At 43.3% G+C, this 18,364-nt stretch overlaps 1 protein-coding gene and 1 long non-coding RNA gene across 3 annotated transcripts in view; one reads left to right on the forward strand and one right to left on the reverse strand.

Annotated features, from left to right (window-relative positions):
* Positions 1 to 226: 226 nt before the first annotated feature.
* The window catches only part of LOC134470686 (uncharacterized), a 63,835-nt gene continuing 45,697 nt past the window's right edge, over positions 227 to 18,364 (reverse strand). Inside the window, exons 2-3 of the long non-coding RNA XR_010039745.1 lie at positions 7,391 to 7,535; positions 227 to 825 (exon numbers count right to left, since the gene is read on the reverse strand). This is a non-coding gene — a long non-coding RNA (uncharacterized LOC134470686). The remainder of the gene's footprint in view (positions 826 to 7,390; positions 7,536 to 18,364) is intronic.
* On the forward strand, positions 4,471 to 11,048 carry Spata31f3 (SPATA31 subfamily F member 3). Of its 2 annotated transcripts, none has more exons than XM_063226001.1 (5): positions 4,471 to 4,669; positions 5,601 to 5,646; positions 6,165 to 6,225; positions 7,101 to 7,585; positions 10,454 to 11,048. In XM_063226001.1, exons 1-5 carry the CDS (start codon positions 4,526 to 4,528, stop codon positions 10,846 to 10,848), a joined length of 1,131 nt encoding a protein of 376 aa, XP_063082071.1. In that variant the 5' UTR covers positions 4,471 to 4,525; the 3' UTR covers positions 10,849 to 11,048. The 2 variants fall into 2 exon arrangements, with proteins under 2 accessions (XP_063082071.1, XP_063082075.1); XM_063226005.1 differs by having other exon boundaries at positions 7,101 to 7,555.

The following is an 18,364-nucleotide window of genomic DNA, read 5'->3' on the forward strand; positions in this document are numbered from 1 at the left end:
AAAAAGAATTGCAAATACTGTTTCTTATTCTGCTATCCTTTACAAGTATCAGTACAAGAATAGCATTAACGTTTATAAATATTTGTAAATGCTTTTTACAAATGCCTATCTTTTGTGGTAAAATGTATAATATATGTATAAAATTTACTATTTTAGCCATTTTAAATTTACAATTTGATGACATTAATATATTTACATTGTCATGTCTCTGGTTCTTTTTTTTCCCTTTGGTTCTTCTTCTTCTTCTTTTTTTTTTTTTTGGTACTGGGAATCAAGCTCATGACCTTGCACTTGTCAGGCAGACACTTGCTAAATCCCTGGCCCTTGTCTCTGATTTAGAGGGCATTGATATTCATGTATGGAGAGAGGAATGGGCTGACAGGAATTGCTTTTGCCTACTGATATCAGTTGTTTCAGAGTCATTTGCTGATGGCACTAACTTTTCTCACTGAACTGATTTTGCACTGCTATCAAAAATCACTTGTCTGGATATGTGTAGGTCTATTTACGGATTCTCTGTTCCAGTCCACTGATCCATTTGTCGCTCTGTATACCAGTACTGCACTGTTTCAATTAGTACATCTTTATTAGAAGTACTACAGACATCAACTGTAGTATTTTTAATACCTTTGGATTTGTGATGTTACCTCTGTCATTCTCAATACTGGTAATTTGCATCTTCTGTTTTTTCTTCATTTTCTCACAACTTCTGAGAAAATGAGGGACTCTGGCTTTGATGAGGATCCCGTTTTCTGAGCAGGAGTCTTTCACTAGACATAAGCCGTGTGCAATTCTTTTACCAGGTTCCTTGTATCTGTAGGGTGCCTGTAAGTAAAGACCGCACCACTGAAACTGAAGTTTTAAATGTAAGAGGAATACAGTTTCCTTCATCACAGGCTCAGCAAGGACTAGTAATCCTGAGAATTATCACTCCTCAGAGGTTAGTCATTCCTAAATACTTACAGCTCAGGGTGCTACTGCTTTATGATTAATTTTAATCCTTAATACATCGGTTGCTGGACTCTGCTCCTAGAGAATTCTTATTCTTTAAACATGGGGTGAGCCCAAGAAACCCACATTTTCACAACTCTCCCAGTAATTCTGGTTTAAGGCTAGGACTGGTATGGTTGAGAGCCCCTCAAGCAAATCATCTTGTAAAGTTTCTGTCACTCCTGGGACTGGACACATTGAGTGGGCAGGTGCTGCCCTCTAGTGCCACTGGCTGCTGCTGACCAGTGCCACTATACTACCGCACAGTGCACTAACCAGTTTGTGAGCTCTGGTGGTCTTCCTGCCCGACACTACTCTAGGGCTTCTTGTCCAACTCCAGGAAATTTTGGCTCTTGGGCACTAGCAAAGATGTTCACGTATAAAAGTGTTGCTGCTGAATGGAAGAAATTATATATCTTTGTTCCCATATGCTGGTACCTCTTACTCGCTCAACAGTGTCATCTGGGGATGAGACAGTGAAACCTTCTACCGGCTGCTATAGGGGCATAAGACTCATATCAGCGACATTTCAGGATGTTTCCTTGCAAGGCTTTGTGATTCATAGTGTTTATAAATAAGTAGCCATGAACAGGTTCCTGAAGAAGTTCAATAACAATAATTTGTGGCTGTAACATTCCAGTGGAAGCAGGGTCTGGCTTTAAACAAGCTTCCTATAAACTAATGTAAGAATCTTTTACAGTTGAAGAGTTCACAGAGCCTTTTCATGGACATCTTTGTTTGCTGATCAAGCCTTAAGGCAGGAAGGGCAAAGGTGATGTATGTAATATCCCAACATTAAAAATGACAGGCTGTGTGTTCACTGTGTGAATGTGCCCCTGTTTAGACAGACTGTCATCCCAGTGGTCCTGTTGAGCACCAAATCAGTAAACAAATTTATATTAAAGACTTTTAAAAAAAAAAAAGGCACCAAATCTTCCGGGGTTAGCACCCTTCTCTAACTCCTCAGCTCGGAGATGGGAGCAGGAGCTGGGCAAGCTGCTGGAGAGGAGTTCTTAGCAGAGAGTTTTAACAGCATAGTGGGATAACAGTGTCCGTGTTATCCACACGGTAAAGAGCACATTGGTTGGCTGGGACAAGTTTTTCTGTGCTCCTTTTGCTTGAATGGGAGCTGTCAGCAGCAGCCTGGAGCTGGCTTCGAGGAATAAATGCGACACAATGGTGCCGACAGTTCCAGCACAGAGGCTGGGGTAGGAGGAGGTTTGAACCCAGGAGGCGGAGACAGGCCTAGGCAACATGGTAAAACACCACTTTTTGAAGACGTTACAGGTTGAGTATCTTTTATCTGAAATGTTGAGACCTAGAAGTATTTTGGGCTCCAGCTTATTTTCTTTTTGTAATGTACATAATGAGGATCTCGAGAATAGGACCAAAGCCTAACCCTGAAACTCACCTGTGCTCTATATATACCTTTTACACATAATCTGAAGGTTATTTCATACAATATTTTAATGTGCCGGTGTTTTGAGAGTGACATGTCATGTGAGGTCAGCTTTAGAATGCTCCATGTGTAGTATCACTTTGGCATATCAAAACCTCAAAATTCAAATCATTTGGGCTTTTATTCTGCTTACGGTCATTGCTTGTGGTTTAGCTAACCTGTTATTGAAAAGCTGACACAAGCTGTTTTTCCCTTGACTTTCAGTAACTGGTCTTCAGTGCTCTTTGGCTGAGTAAGCTCCTGTATTTTGAAACTTGTATGCTCAGAAAAATAAGTTGAAATGGCTCAAAATCATTCCATCTTCATGTGGACCTTTTCTTAAATTATCTCTAACGTAAAGACCTATTGTATTTTTGTAACTATACAAAGGATATTTAACAAAACCAGTGATCCATTTCTTTGTGAAATAATTTTCAAAATATTCTTCCTTATAGCTAGTAAAAATGATGAATCTGAACCAGGGGTTTAGCTCAGCAGCATAAGTGCCTGCCTGGCAAGCACAAGATTGTGAGTTCGATTCCCAGCACCCCCACCTATAAAAAGATGAATGTGCCTTTTTGATCGCATGGTTTTGTGTTAAAATATACTTAACATAAAATTAACCATTTTTGTCTCTTTTCAGTGGTGATGAGGGTTGAACCCAGAAACTTGTACACACTAGGTGAGCGCTTTACCACTGAGCTACACCTCCAGGCCCACTTCAACTGCACAATCCAGTGACACGTAGGCCACTTACCGTGTTGGGCAATCACTACCACCATTCATTTCCAGAATTCATTCACCCTCCAAACAGAAATTCTGCACCCATTAAACACCAAGTCCCTATTGCCCACCTCTCCAGCCCCAGTAAGGCTGGCTTTGATTCGTGTGAATTAGTCTAATCTTCAAAACATCTTAAGGCACCTTAAAAGCAGGCCATACAGTTCAGAAGTCTTTCTGTCTTTACACCTCTGACTCAGCATTGAGCACATATTGAGCAGTCAGTGTGCCTGTTGGGAGGAATGCTGGGAACCGGAGGAAGGTTAAAAGACCTTTTCAGAGATTTGGGGCCTAGGATTACTCTTTAATCATGGCAAGAACTTCTCATGGAAACTAGAAACCTTGGAGTGTTGGAGGCAGTCTATCATGCTGTGAGAGGCCACAGGGTTAACACTAATATCTGAATCAGAATGGTAGGTGCTGGTGTTGAATGGGGAAAGATTCTACCATGCTTAAAAATACGCGTTTCCATAAAACACTCTTTTCAATCACAGTGGATTCAACCAAAGAGGCACAAGTTAATTAACAGTCTTTCTAAATATCCTATTTCTATGAATAACCTGGATGTGACAAGATCTGTAGAGGCCAATTCTGGAAAATTGAGCCTTAGGCAGAGTTCCAGAAAGTAGCCTTATTCCCTTCCTCCAGGGAAGGCAGTGCTAACAATCTCTTCCCACCAGTCTCAACTAGACCACACAGCAAGGAGGAGTCTTTTTTAACTTTCAGAACACTTAAAAGGACCCCAGAAGTTTTGTGATTTCCTTGACACATTTGCCATAATTCTCTTCCTGAACCTCTCAATCCTAACCACCCACCACCACAATATAGTTTTGAGACTTAACCCTGTGATGCCCGCTTTACGCTTCTGAGTAACACCCAGGATACACTTCATGGATTTCCTCCGACTTAGGCACTACTTCAAAGTCCACATAGTGTACACAGTCACAGTTACCTGGGGGAACAAGTGTCACACTGTTGTAGTAGTGGAGAGAGAGATGAGCTTTGGGATCAAGGAGTAGAAAGAACTTGAAAGGGCATATATCGCTGTGACCTGGGAGCGTTTATCTCAGGCCCTGCAGCCTATACAGACAAACAGAAATTCTCATCTGAACCCCTGAATTTTTCACATGTGCTTCTCTAAGACAAACACAACTCTGTGATGCCACCCTGCCTTGTGAAATAGGAGGGCTTTATGATGTAGCCCAGTTGTCTGGACCCATCATCTGTGAGGCACAGATGACAAGGTATAGAATCTGGGAGCACTAGGTTCCAAGACGTGGAAGCCTAGGCAGAGGGATGGCTAGAAAGGCTTAAATCATGCAGAGCCCTGCCTTTCTTCTGTGGGATGTGGACTATACCATATACACCTGTGGATCCATCTTAATTATTGTACTAATAATTTGGCAAGTGAAAAAAAGGCACCAAAAGTTAATGTTGACACCTAGCAAGAGCTGTTGTCAGGTAGGGAAACACTGGGACCATGACTGAAGGAACAGCATTCAGGAAGGTTTTATCCTTCACTTTCTGCTGATGCCCTTACTCCTCTCCTCTCCTCTCCTCTCCTCTCCTCTCCTCTCCTCTCCTCTCCTCTCCTTTCTTCTTTTCTCCTGTCTTGCTCTGTTCTCCTCTCCTCTTTTCTTGTTCTTCTCTCATCTCCCTCTTTCCCTCCTCTTCCTTCCCTCCCCTCCCCTTTCCTCTTCTTCCCTTCCCTTCCCATCCCTCCCCTCCCCTCCCCTCCCCTCTCCCTTTCCCTTCCCTTCTCTTCCCATCCCTTCCTTTCCTAGCCCTTCCTTTTTTTCCCTTCCTCACCTCTCTCCTTCCGTCCCACTTCTTCCCTCCCCTCTCCTCTCCTTTCCCTTCTCTTTCCTTTCTGAGTACTGGGGTTCAAACCCAGGGCCATTGCACTGAGCTACATCCCAGGTCTTCATTTTGTATTTTGAGACAGGGTTCTACTAAGTCACTAATTGCACAGCCAGAGCTCTGAGATTACCTGTGCACCACACCAGCTCCCTCATCTTCTAACAGCTGTGGTGTTCTTCAGAGTCCTGGACAGCCCCCAGTTTAGTGATCATTTATGGCCTTTAATGCTTGGGACCTTTTGGTGACTAGTACCACCCCATTCTTTAATCGGCTGCATTTTCCTCCTGTCTCAGCTAGAGCTTCCTAAAGAATCTGTCTACGCAATGAGGGTGAAAGGTATAATGTATGGGGGAAACTCCAAGTGAGTCAGAAGCAAACAGAGAAGGAAAGGTCGGTGTGAAAAGGATAAGGCATGAAAAAGGTAGAAAAGCATAAAAGTGGACTAGAAGAAAAAGACTGGGAAGTTTTTATACAATTTTAAACATCAGAAAATGGTAACCCAGCCTCATGTTCTAATGTTTTTGTCTTTAAGCATCAACGAAGAGATAAACACAGGTCTAGAGAGAAAACACCAAGAGGTAAAGTTTCAATTCTCCTCTGATGCCCCTCCACTGTGAATGAGGTGTCCACAGATACTGACAGGACGCTGAAAGGGGCGCCACAACCTGGGTGCTCTCACTGTTTGAAGACTTTAATATCCCCAAAGATAACTGCTGACAGAAGACTTACTTGGGTGGGCAATCAGAGGCTGTGAACATCCCGAAATCCTCTCCCTGGGAAGGAAGAATGAGGAAGTACAGCAAATGTTGTAACTGTGTCATTTGCTGGATTTACTCCCCAGGGAAGTCACTGCATCTCTCAGTCTTGCTCTCCATAAGATGGGCATGGCACCAATGATCCTGCCTCACACTCAGTGGTTGTAAAGATCAAATGAGGTTAGGTGCACAGCACCTTGTAAATGGTTAAGGGATCACAGCTATGACATGGAGGGTTAATTTCAGGTTTTCAGTCCCTCTCATTCAAAAACCTTCAGGCTGTCTGTAGAATGCCCCTGAATCCTCTGCTGGCTACTCACCCTTATATCTTGGTTCCTCAGCTAACAAATCCTCCCAGAAAGAAGCTGAGAAGCTGCAGAAGCTACTGTCCACCATGAAAAGGTGACTGGTTTTGCTCTCTAGTCTCCCAACTCCAGTCTGTACTATAATGTCTCGGCCTATCCCTGGGCCAGGGATGAGAAGTTGGGGTTCATGGCTTGCAAAGGAGACATCAGTGTGGTTGAGGCTGTTGCAGTGATTGAGTTGTCAAGGTACAGGGTGGTTTAGACATCACAAGAGGGAAGAATCACTCAATTCTGCATTGTGCTAGTGTAGTTCTACAATTCAAGATTTTTTCTGTGCATTGTTCATAAGAGATGCTACAAGGAGCCATGAAGCAAATTATCTAGGCAAGAGAATCTTTTGGCTGGATGTGATTGTACATGTCTGTAATTCCAGCACTCTGGGAAGACCACAAGTTTAAGCCTATTCTGGGGCAACTTATTGAGACCTTATCTCAAAAAACGAAATGTAAAACTGGACTGGAGATGTGGTTCGGTGCAAAGGCTCTGGAGATAACTCCCAGTCCCCTGGTCCCACAAAATAATGCATTTTACATGAAGAAAACAGCATTTTCATGTACTCTTTCAGCTACAGACTTTCAGAGGAAGAGTCCTGGGTCTGGCTGGACCCTGCAGATGCTACCTCCTCTGGTCTGTCTCCAAGGAGGCCAGTTCCAGGGACACTATCATACAATAGCTGATCATAAAATCTCAAGATTTCTAGAGAGTAGGCCTAATTCCCGGGAGATGCTGAGTGTCATGGCAGGGATACCTCAGAGGTCTCAGAATTAAGGGTTTCCAAAAAGATCTCAGTTTGCATATTGTGCATAGGCCCAGGACTAGGACTTGGGGTGAGAGGCAGTAATCCCTAGGCCACATTCTTCCAAGGAGAGAGATGTCCCCCATCATTAACGGTTTCCATCTTAACCCTTTCAGCCAGGGGTGGCTTCCCCAGAAAGGAAGTGTGCGGCGGCTCCTGTGCAGGGATCCCTCCTGCCAGATCTGCAACACTGTCGCTCTGGAGATCCAGCAGTGGCTCGTGGGTGAAAACAAGCAGATCTCTCCTACTGTAGCAAAACCGTCACACAGCTGTTCTTGTCTAAGAACGTTGTCCACATCAAGTGTGCCTTTTGAACAGAGTCATAGACGGAGTTTCCAGAACTCCAGAGAGCTTTTCCTGACACCTGGTGCCTCATTGACACAACTAATAGACCAGAAATCTTTACCTCAGTCAGCTTCCCAGTCGACTGGTGGAGTCAGCATCGAAGAGCACTGGTCTGATCCCCTCCAGTCAATTCCAGCACCACATGCATTCCAGGATGTAAAAACTCTCTCTTCACCGAACCTTGAAGAACCTGAGATTCCTGTGAACTGGAAGGAGAAAACAAAGAGTAAGCCAACTCTTGCCCTGATGAACTCAGGTCAGCAGCCCTTGAGTACTAAACTCCTCCTCTTTCCCTGGATCCAGGGCTCCTGCACCTAAAACAACACTTTATAATCTTGCATTCCTTTCACCAGCTGGTTCTATGTCTAAAAGGCCCTGAGGTATCTTTAAGTAGAAAAAGGTAAATGCATGTTTTCCCACGAGGGCGCCCTTGCTCTTGGGGGAGTTCCAGTAGCAGCTTACATCACACTACCCCCAATATTTTCAAAGCCTGGAAAACAAACATACATTTCTCTCATCCTGAATACCACCTCAGAGAACTCTGTTGAAAAGACGAGACTTTTATCTCCTTGACCCTAGGACTAATGGGAGGCCAGCCAGAGCAGAAATAGCGGTGTAATTAAATTCCAAACCTCAACCCATGGTTCTGGTTCTACTGTCACCCACCTTTCAGCTTTCACTGGAACCTGTCTGTTCTCTGGGAGGCATCCTGAGGCTCCAGGGTACCCTTTTAAGACAACTTTGTTACTTCTCTCTTCCTTGTGATGAGTTTCTGGTCTGCCTCTAGAGATTGCTCTACGACAGAGGCACCCTGGGCCATTTAATTCCTCCAACTCTGTATTGTCTAAAATTTTCTCCAATTAAGTTAGCCTCAATTTCTTTCCACATTTCCAAACTTGAACCACTGGCAAGCCCAGATCAGTGTCTCACTGGTGACTCTGGCCAAATGTGAAGCTTTGGTGTAGCAACTGCCACAGAGGCAGCTCCAGCTCCAGTGGGGTTTGCTAGCTATTATCCAGACGTCTCTGGAGGTCAGAAAACCACACAAAGCAAGCCCTGAGATGATGTTGCAACTGACCCACCAGACCCAGGGCCTTCTCTGAATAGGAGATCCCATTTCAGCCTTCAGGATGGTCATAGCCTTGTCCTGGAATATCCTAAAGGCTGCTGCAGTATGAACTCCAGAGTGGAGGACGTAGTAGGTTTATTTGCAATTGCTGGAGATGCCCCCACAGATTCAGCAATTGCTCCTGTCCCTTCTCTGAGCAGCTCTTATTTTGAAGCAGCACAAAATTGACCTGTATAGTTTCCCCCATCCTGCAGCCTGAGTCCAGTGAGATTGGGCCATACTGCCATAATAGTGTGGCAACAGGTGCTTGCTCGGCCCAAAGCAATGTTACAATTGGGGGAAGATCTGCTGGTGTGCCATCCCTGCCCACATCTGTAGCTCCTAGAATTACAAATTACTGAGTCTATGGCATTCTCAGGGTCCTGACAGCAACTTGGCTCTCCTGTTCTCTGGAAAGCAAGACTCTAGACCTGTTGGTAACAATCAGGTCACACACATATCAGGAAGTGGCTCCCTAAATACATACAGGCCTTGCCAGGAGTGACAGATCTTACCCGACTCTGTTACTGATGACTGTGAGATGCCTGGGCCCAGTTCCAAGGAATCACTGAAAAAGGAGAGACATACATACCTTTTGTACAGGGCTGCCTGCTCCCTGATTTGTGGCTCGCTAGGCCATGGACCCAGCAGTCATCAGCCAATTTGTAGTCATAAAAAGTGGTACTTGGGCCCATCATAACCTCTGACTCAACTTTACCTCAGAAGCAGGGTATTAAGTCCTAGGCTATGTTTTCAAGGTGCCAATGAACCTTGTGCAGTATGCAAGTATTCACTGTACCTTTAAGTAGAGAGGTACCAGCCTAAAGTGCATGGCAATGGAGATGGTGACTCTAGAGAGTGAGAAAGATCTTGTCTGTCCTTAATCATTCAGTGCACCTGTCTTGCCCAAAATCTATTTCATCGTAAAAGGAAATTCCTGGAGATGCATTTGGGGAAGTCCCATAAAGAAAAAGGCATACAGGAACAAATGTTGGCCAGCCAAAGTATATCTTTATCAAGGAAACCTTTTGGACTTAAACAACCAAAGGAAAACATTGCTTCAGAAACTCTTTACCCCACCAGGTATTCCATGTGTCCCAGATACAGAGGAGTTTACATTTGAACTAAAGATAGGGCAGCAGAATCAAAGCCAATCTAATTCCAGAGCAATAAATAGCCCATGATTCTGCCTAGTGCACCTCTGAGATCTCAAAACCCAGTGGGGATCGGGCAGAGGCAACAGTACTTTGTATATAGCTAAAGCTAAAGTGAACAACTAGCCTGGGTCATTCCTGGATCCCTTAGCCCAGGCCTTCCTAAGAGTGAAAACAAGTCCCTACCCAAACAGAGAAAACACAGGATCAAGGGAAATGCAAAGCCGCTGGGAAGCATGGGGAATTATAGCACTGGAGTTCTCCCCAGCCAGAGAGAAAATCCACTGTTCTAAGGTTCAGGGGTCAACAGAGGACTTCTAAGCAGGACTGTAGAGCCCTCACTTCACAAATGAATCTCCAGGATCTTTCTCGTATGGAACTTCACTTTAGCTGACACGGTTGCCTTGAGTACATAAAGACTGAGGAGGATTTGTCTAGATCTGTAGAATCACCATCTCCATCCACTCAGCTTGCTCTTCCATGCCAGCACCTTCACCAGCTTCTCCCTTATCTTGGGTTCCCAGAGCATCCTCTGGGGCCAAAAGAACAGATACTAATGATCTGGAAGGTGGTAGACTAATCTGAATAATCTTCCTCAAACAAAAATGCCTGAGGGTGTCAAACCTGATAGGACTCCAAGATGCAGACATTACAGTGCCAACTTATTGGACCATCATTTACTGGGCCAAATTTGGAAGTCCAGTATTTGAAGGGGCAACATTTTTCAAATCCAAACTTTCAGGGCCAAGTGTGTCAGGGCCACACTGTAGGGCAAAACTTGATGTTGGGTAAGAGTTTGGGGGGCCAGGAGATGGAGATCTGGTAAGCAGATCCCATACTCAGAAGATCTTCGCTCTTCCAGATGCTCCAGAAGTGGATTTGGGAAACACGATGACATTCTTTTCGCACTGGATTAACCCTGAAGTGAAATGTCAAAGGCACGAGGAACTCATTCTCCACCCCAAATCTGAGGCAGTGGCCGACTCCAAGACAAAAGAGGTCAAGAAGGTTCCAGCTCCCACCAAAGACCACATCAAAGGAGCTAACTTGAAGGTGACCGGAAAGGAGCCTGAGACCCTGCCGTGCTGTACTAAGGAGGAGCAGGACTTGACCTCTTTAGATGCCTGCACAGTCAGCTCCAGCAACGCTTCCTCCAAGCCATTCAAGCCTGGGGCCCCTGCCATTCCCACAAAATCTTCTCCAAAGTCTACTCCAAGATCTGCTTCCAAATCTGCTCCAAACTCTGACTGCGATTGACTCCTGGCACCCAACCAAGAAATATATCCCAGGTCTCAACTCTCACATCAGCAGAAAGCACTGATTGACACAAAGAGAATACTTATTTCAAGCAAAGGGCATTTGTAAGTTCACCAGCCTCTGCATCCCCCACGAAAAAAGCTTCAAAAAGCCATTTTTGTTAATGTGAAAGTAAGGCATGGCATCTCCAAATATACTCTATACCGTACACAAATGGCTGTTTGTGTTTCCTTCTCTTCAATATGGGTGTGATGATGAGAACAGAGGGAGTAGAAAATGTCTCTCGTGAGACAGGAGCTTAAAACCAAATTTCATTTCAGATGGTTCAGCACCTACACGCTCCTCCTAGCCCCACCCTGGGCTCTTAATAAGGGACTTGAGCAGGAAGGAAGCCCTTGTTTAAGATGAGTCCTGTGTTCAGAAATTCAAATATTTAAATATTTGCTATTTCCAAGAAATACTCCCAACACTGGGGAGACACCAGTGACCAACAGCCAGCTCTTCTTCACACAGAACTCATAGGATCTAGCTCAGACAAAGACTGAAGCAGTACAAGAGTTAGAGGAAACAGATGAATACACAGGACCCCACTTAGCCTAATTTGGGGGTTGAGGGGCTGTTCATGGAAAATATCCTGAAAGAAATGATATGTAGTCTTAATCTGAAAATTGTAAGGGACTCAAGAGTTGGAGGAAGTAGGGGAGAGGGTAGAAGATGGGGAAAAAAATTAAAATGCATCTGGTCCCTGTACCAACTCCCCACAATAGACGTAATTATTATTTACTGCAAATATGTACTAACAAAAATTACAAATTTTTAATTTAAAAAAAATATGAGCAGGAGGTATCCAGGGGAGGTGGAGGAGCTGACATGCTTCCCCAGGCTCTGAGCAAAGGAGCAGCATCAAACACAGGGTGCCCTGTGTCAGAGAGCGGTGACTGACAGGCTCACTGTTATACTGAAATCCCTGTGTGATAAAAAGAGCACATTATAGAGGAGGAGGGGTCCCGGGTTCCTGGGGCACCTCGGCCCGTACCCAGCCGCGCCTGGCCGTCGGTGTGCGGAGGAGGAGCTGCGCGGATCCGGAGAGCCTGCAGAGGCCCCTTCCTTTGTCTGGAGGAGGAGGGGTCCCGGGTTCCTGGGGCACCTCGGCCCGTACCCAGCCGCGCCTGGCCGTCGGTGTGCGGAGGAGGAGCTGCGCGGATCCGGAGAGCCTGCAGAGGCCCCTTCCTTTGTCTGGAGGAGGAAGGGTCCCGGGTTCCTGGGGCACCTCGGCCCGTACCCAGCCGCGCCTGGCCGTCGGTGAGCGGAGGAGGAGCTGCGCGGACCCGGAGCCGCCTGCAGAGGCCCCGTCCTTTGTCTGGAGGAGGAGGGGTCCCGGGTTCCTGGGGCACCTCGGCCCGTACCCAGCCGCGCCTGGCCGTCGGTGTGCGGAGGAGGAGCTGCGCGGATCCGGAGCCGCCTGCAGAGGCCCCTTCCTTTGTCTGGAGGAGGAGGGGTCCCGGGTTCCTGGGGCACCTCGGCCCGTACCCAGCCGCGCCTGGCCGTCGGTGTGCGGAGGAGGAGCTGCGCGGATCCAGAGAGCCTGCAGAGGCCCCTTCCTTTGTCTGGAGGAGGAGGGGTCCCGGGTTCCTGGGGCACCTCGGCCCGTACCCAGCCGCGCCTGGCCTTCGGTGTGCGGAGGAGGAGCTGCGCGGATCCGGAGCCGCCTGCAGAGGCCCCTTCCTTTGTCTGGAGGAGGAGGGGTCCCGGGTTCCTGAGGAACCTCGGCCTGTGCCCAGCCGCGCCTGGCCATCGGTGTGCGGAGGAGGAGCTGCGCGGATCCGGAGCCGCCTGCAGAGGCTCCTTCCTTTGTCTGGAGGAGGAGGGGTCCCGGGTTCCTGAGGCACCTCGGCCTGAGCCCAGCCGCGCATAGCCATCTGTGTGCAGAGGAGGAGCGGGGTAGATCCGGAGTGCCCGCAGGAGGCCCTTCCTTTGTCTGGAGGTTTGTGGATATCTCTGCAAGCAGGGAGGGATCACAGGCTCCTGAGGCACTGCGGTCTGTGGTGAGTACCCTAACCCGGCTGTGATCCAAGAGCTGTGGATCTACCAAGGGGCAGGTGGGCGCACAGTGTCCCTGAGGCCCAGCTTGTCTGGAACTGCGGAGTTCTGAACAAGCAGAGAAGGGCCATTGGTTCTGCAGGCCCAATGGCCTGGGGTAGAGTGGTGCCAGAGTCTCAGTAGCTGCAAACATAGAAGTGGATTTTCAACAGATCCTGAGGAGGCTTTCAAATAACACTTGAAACACAGAAATATAGGAAAATGACAAAACGAAAGACCAAATTACAACCTCAAACCTCCAGCCCATCTCAGGAAACCCTAGGAGAAGTGTATTTAGAAGAAAATATATCCCATCCTCCTCATATATTAGACACAATAGCTACTGAAGTTGACAAGCAACTCCAGGAAGCTTTAAAGAAATTCAAACTCGAAATAATTTCCCAGATAAAAGAAGAAATGATAAAAGAAATGAAAGAGATTCTAAATATATCTAAAGAAAACACAGATAAAAAATTGGAGGAATTAAACAAAAAGATAGAATCCCTAGACAAGCAATATAAGAAACAAACAGAATACATAATGCAGATGCACAGAGATATACAGGAAATAAAAAACTCCACTGAAAGTTGTAAAAACCGCCTTAATGAAAGTGAAGATAGAATTTCAGACCTTGAAGACAGGATTGCAGCAAGTGAACAGGAAAGGAAAGATCTTTTAAAAATAACAAGGAATCAGGAAACAACAATTCAACAACTGCAAGATGATGCAAAGAAGAATAACATAAGAATGATAGGGATTAATGAAAAAGAAGGAGACAACATAAAGGATATCAAGAGGATATTTAGAGAAGCAATAGCTGAAAACTTCCCAAGCATGAGATCAGAAACTGACATCAGGATCAGTGAAGCATATAGAACTCCAAATAGTCATAACCAAAATAAAACTACACCCAGACATATAATAATCACCATCCCAGAAATCCAACACAAGAATAGATTATTAAAAGCTGTCAGAGAGAAAAGACAGATCACTTATAAAGGAAAACCTATCAGAATCACAGCAGACTTCTCATCACAAACAATAAAGTCAAGAAGAGCATGGAGTGAAGTATTCCAGATCCTAAAGCAATATATCCTGCAAAACTATCATTTAAAATAGATGGTGAAATACGATACTTCCATGACAAAGAACAGCTGAAGAACTTCATGAACACCAAACCAACCCTGCAAAAAATATTGAAAGACAGTTTAGATACACAAAGGAAAAAACCACTAAGCAAAGCAAATAATTAAACAGAACAGAAAGATAAAGATGCAACAGCAGAGAGATAAGAATCCTACAATTAAACAACATTTAACAGTAATAACCATTAATGTAAATGGTCTCAATGCACCAATCAAAAGAAACAGACTAGCAGAATGGATCAAGAAACAAAATCCAACCATATGCTGTTTACAGGAAACCCATCTAACCCAGAAGGATACTCACAGACTGAAAGTCAAAGGATGGAAAACAATTCTTCATGCAGCAGGAATCCAAAAAAAGGCAGGAGTAGCCATTCTGTTTGCAGACAACGTGAACTTTAAACCAACAATGACCATAAAGGACAAAGAAGGTCACTACATACTCGTAAGGGGAAAACTCCAAGAGGAAGAGATAACTATCTTAAATATATACGCACCAAACTCCAGAGCGCCCAGTTATATAAAACAATTATTAACAGAAATGAAAACTCAAATTATCAGTAACACAATTGTAACGGGAGACCTTAATACACCATTGACACCAAGGGACAGATCGACCAGACAGAAAATGAGTAAAGAAATAACAGAACTGAATCATACCTGTGAACAAATGGGTTTGATAGACATATACAGAATGTTCCACCCAACAACATCAGAATACACATTCTTCTCAGCAGTACATGGATCATTTTCTAAAATAGACCATATATTAGCTCATAGAACATATTTAAACAAGTGCAAAAGAGCTGAAATCATCCCTTGCATGTTATCGGATCACAGCGCTCTGAAATTAGAAATTAATGATAAAAGATACCGCAAAAATCCCACAAACACATGGAAACTGAATAACACACTCTTGAGTAATCAGTGGGTCACAGAAGAAATTAAAGAAGAAATCAAACAATACCTAAAAGAAAATGAAAATGCAGATACAACTTACCGGAATCTGTGGGATACAATGAAAGCCGTTCTGAGAGGAAAATTTATTGCACTCAATTCCCACATCAGGAAAACAGAACGAATACAAATAAATAACTTGATGCTACACCTCAAACAGCTAGAAAAGGAAGAGCAAGTCAAGCCCAAAGCCAAAAGAAGAGAGGAAATTATAAAAATCAGAGCAGAAATCAATGCAATAGAGACTAAGAAAACAATCCAAAGGATCAACAAATCAAAGAGTTGGTTCTTTGAAAGAATAAATAAAATCGATAAGCCCCTAGCCAACCTTATTAAAAAAAGGGAAGAAAAAGCTCAAATTCATGCAATAAGAAATGAAAAAGGAGAAGTCACTACAGACCCAATAGAAATACAGAAGATCATCAACACCTATTTTGAAAACCTCTACTCTCAAAAGTTTGATAACACAGAAGAAATAGACAGTTTCTTAGAAGCATATGAAGTGCCAAAGCTAGATCAAGAGGATGTAAAACTGTTGAATAACCCAATCTCGGTTACTGAAATTGAAAATGTAATTAAGTCCTTACCCACCAAGAAGAGCCCAGGCCCAGATGGATTCACTGCAGAATTCTACAAGAAATACAAAGAAGACCTAATGCCGACACTCCTCAAACTATTCAATGAAATTGAAAGGGAAGCAATCCTTCCTAAGTCATTCCTGGAAGCAAATATCACTCTAGTACCAAAACCTGAGAAAGACCCAACTAAAAAAGAGAACTATAGACCGATCTCCCTAATGAACACAGATGCAAAAATCCTCAATAAAATATTGGCAAATAGGATCCAGCAAATCATCAAGAAGATTATACACCATGACCAAGTGGGATTCATCCCAGGAATGCAAGGATGGTTCAATATACGCAAATCAATAAATGTAATTCACCATATCAATAAAGCCAAAAATAAGAATCACATGATCATTTCTATAGATGCAGAAAAAGCCTTCGATAAGGTCCAACATTTATTCATGATAAAAACTCTACAGAAAATTGGAATAGATGGTCTTTACCTCAATATAATAAAGGCCATTTATGACAAACCAACAGCCAGCATCATACTAAATGGCCAGAAATTGAAAGCCTTTACTTTAAAATCAGGCACAAGACAAGGATGTCCTTTATCACCACTCCTATTTAATATAGTACTGGAAGTACTAGCCAGAGCAATTAGGCAAGAAAGAGAAATAAAAGGGGTAAAGATAGGAAAAGAAGAAGTTAAGTTGTCATTGTTTGCAGATGACATGATACTCTACATAGAAGACCCCCTAAGCTCCATTGAAAGACTCTTAGATACAATAAATAAATTCAGGAATGTGGCTGGATACAAAATCAATACTCAGAAATCAATAGCATTCCTATACACAAACAACAAAACCACAGAGGGGGAAATAAGGGAAACTGGACTATTCACATTAGCAAGCAAAAAAATGAAATATTTAGGAATTACTCTTACGAAAGAAGTGAAAGACTTATACAGTGAAAACTATATTACACTGAAAAAGGAAATTGAAGATGATCTCAGAAAATGGAAAGACATCCCTTGCTCATGGATAGGAAGAACAAACATTGTGAAGATGGCCATTCTCCCAAAACTCTTATACAGATTCAATGCAATCCCAATAGAAATACCATCAACATACCTTATAGATCTAGAGAAATCACTCCTAAATTTCATCTGGAACCAGAAGAGACCTAGAATCGCAAAAGCAATTCTAAGCAGCAAAGACAAAGCAGGAGGCATCACAATCCCTGACTTGAAATTATACTACAAAGCAACAGTAGTAAAATCAACATGGTATTGGAATCAAAACAGAGCTGAAGATCAATGGAATAGATTAGAAGATACAACCACAACTACAAACACACTCAACCACCTTATCTTCGATAAAGGAGCCAAGCAGGTTCACTGGAAGAACGACAGTCTCTTTAATAAATGGTGCTGGAAAAACTGGCTCTCCATTTGCCAAAAACTAAAGCTAGACCCATGTCTATCACCATGTACTAAATTAAAATCTAAATGGGTCAAAGATCTGAATATTAAAACAGAAACGCTAAATCTATTGGAAGACAAATTGGGTAGAAACCTTGGAGACATAGGAGTAGGTAGAGAATTCATGAATAGGACTCAAACTGCACGGGAAATACTTCCCAGAATCAATAACTGGGACCACTTCTTATTAAAAAGTTTCTACATGTCAAAAGAAATCTTCAGCATAGTGAAAAGAAAACCCACAAACTGGGAAAAGATTTTAGTGAACTCTCTCTCAGACAAGGGACTCTTGTCTAAAACATATAAAGAATTAAAAAAACTCAGACCTTCAAAATTCAAAGATCCAATCCAAAAATGGGCATCTGAGATGAATACGCAATTCTCAGATGAAGAAATGCAAATGGCAAATAAATACATGAAAAAATGCTCATCATCATTGGTCATTAGAGAAATGCAAATTAAAACCACACTGAGATACCATCTCACTCCTGAAAGAATGGCCAGGATCAAGAAAACCAACAACAACAAATGCTGGAGAGGCTGTGGGGAAAAAGGAACTCTCCTGCACTGTTGGTGGGAGTGTAGACTGGTACAGCCTTTGTGGAGATCTGTCTGGAGGTTTCTCAAAAAGTTGGGATTGGAAATCCCATTTATTCCAGCTATTCCACTTCTAGGCATATTCCCAGAAGAACTGAAAGCATCATACCACAGGGATATATGTGCACCTAATGTTTATAGCAGCACAATTTGTAATCGCCAGATCTTGGAAACAACCCAAGTGTCCATCAACTGAGGAATGGATAAAAAAGTTGTGGTATTTCTATACAATGGAGTATTATTCAGCTATAAAGAAGGATCGCATTGAGATATTTATCAATAAATGGGCGCAGCTTGAGACCATACTCATAAGTGAAATAAATCAATCTCGCATGTATGAATACCGAATAGTTTCCCTAATGTAAGTAATGATTCAAATATATAAAAATATGTGATAATCATGATTCCCCATTATGTGGCCTTGAAGCCTTATAAAATTTTCACTTATTAATTAGAAAGGCTTTACTCTGGGCTTTTTGATATGGAAATATTTGAAGCTATAGTATATGAAGTTTTATCCAAATATTTTAAGGAAAAAGACAGACACTATGGTAACTACTATTCTTTAAAAAAAATTATTTAGCTATTTCTTATGTTTATTTTAATTAAGGGAAAAACTTAAAAAATTAGGATATATAGTAGTAACTCTTTTTGATCTCCTATTAACTTGTTTTGAAGTCCTGTAATAC

The sequence above is a fragment of the Cavia porcellus genome, unplaced genomic scaffold (genome assembly GCF_034190915.1).
Source record: "Cavia porcellus strain 051 isolate PalLab524CR breed Dunkin Hartley unplaced genomic scaffold, mCavPor4.1 scaffold_1, whole genome shotgun sequence".
In the NCBI taxonomy this organism is placed as follows: domain Eukaryota; kingdom Metazoa; phylum Chordata; class Mammalia; order Rodentia; family Caviidae; genus Cavia; species Cavia porcellus.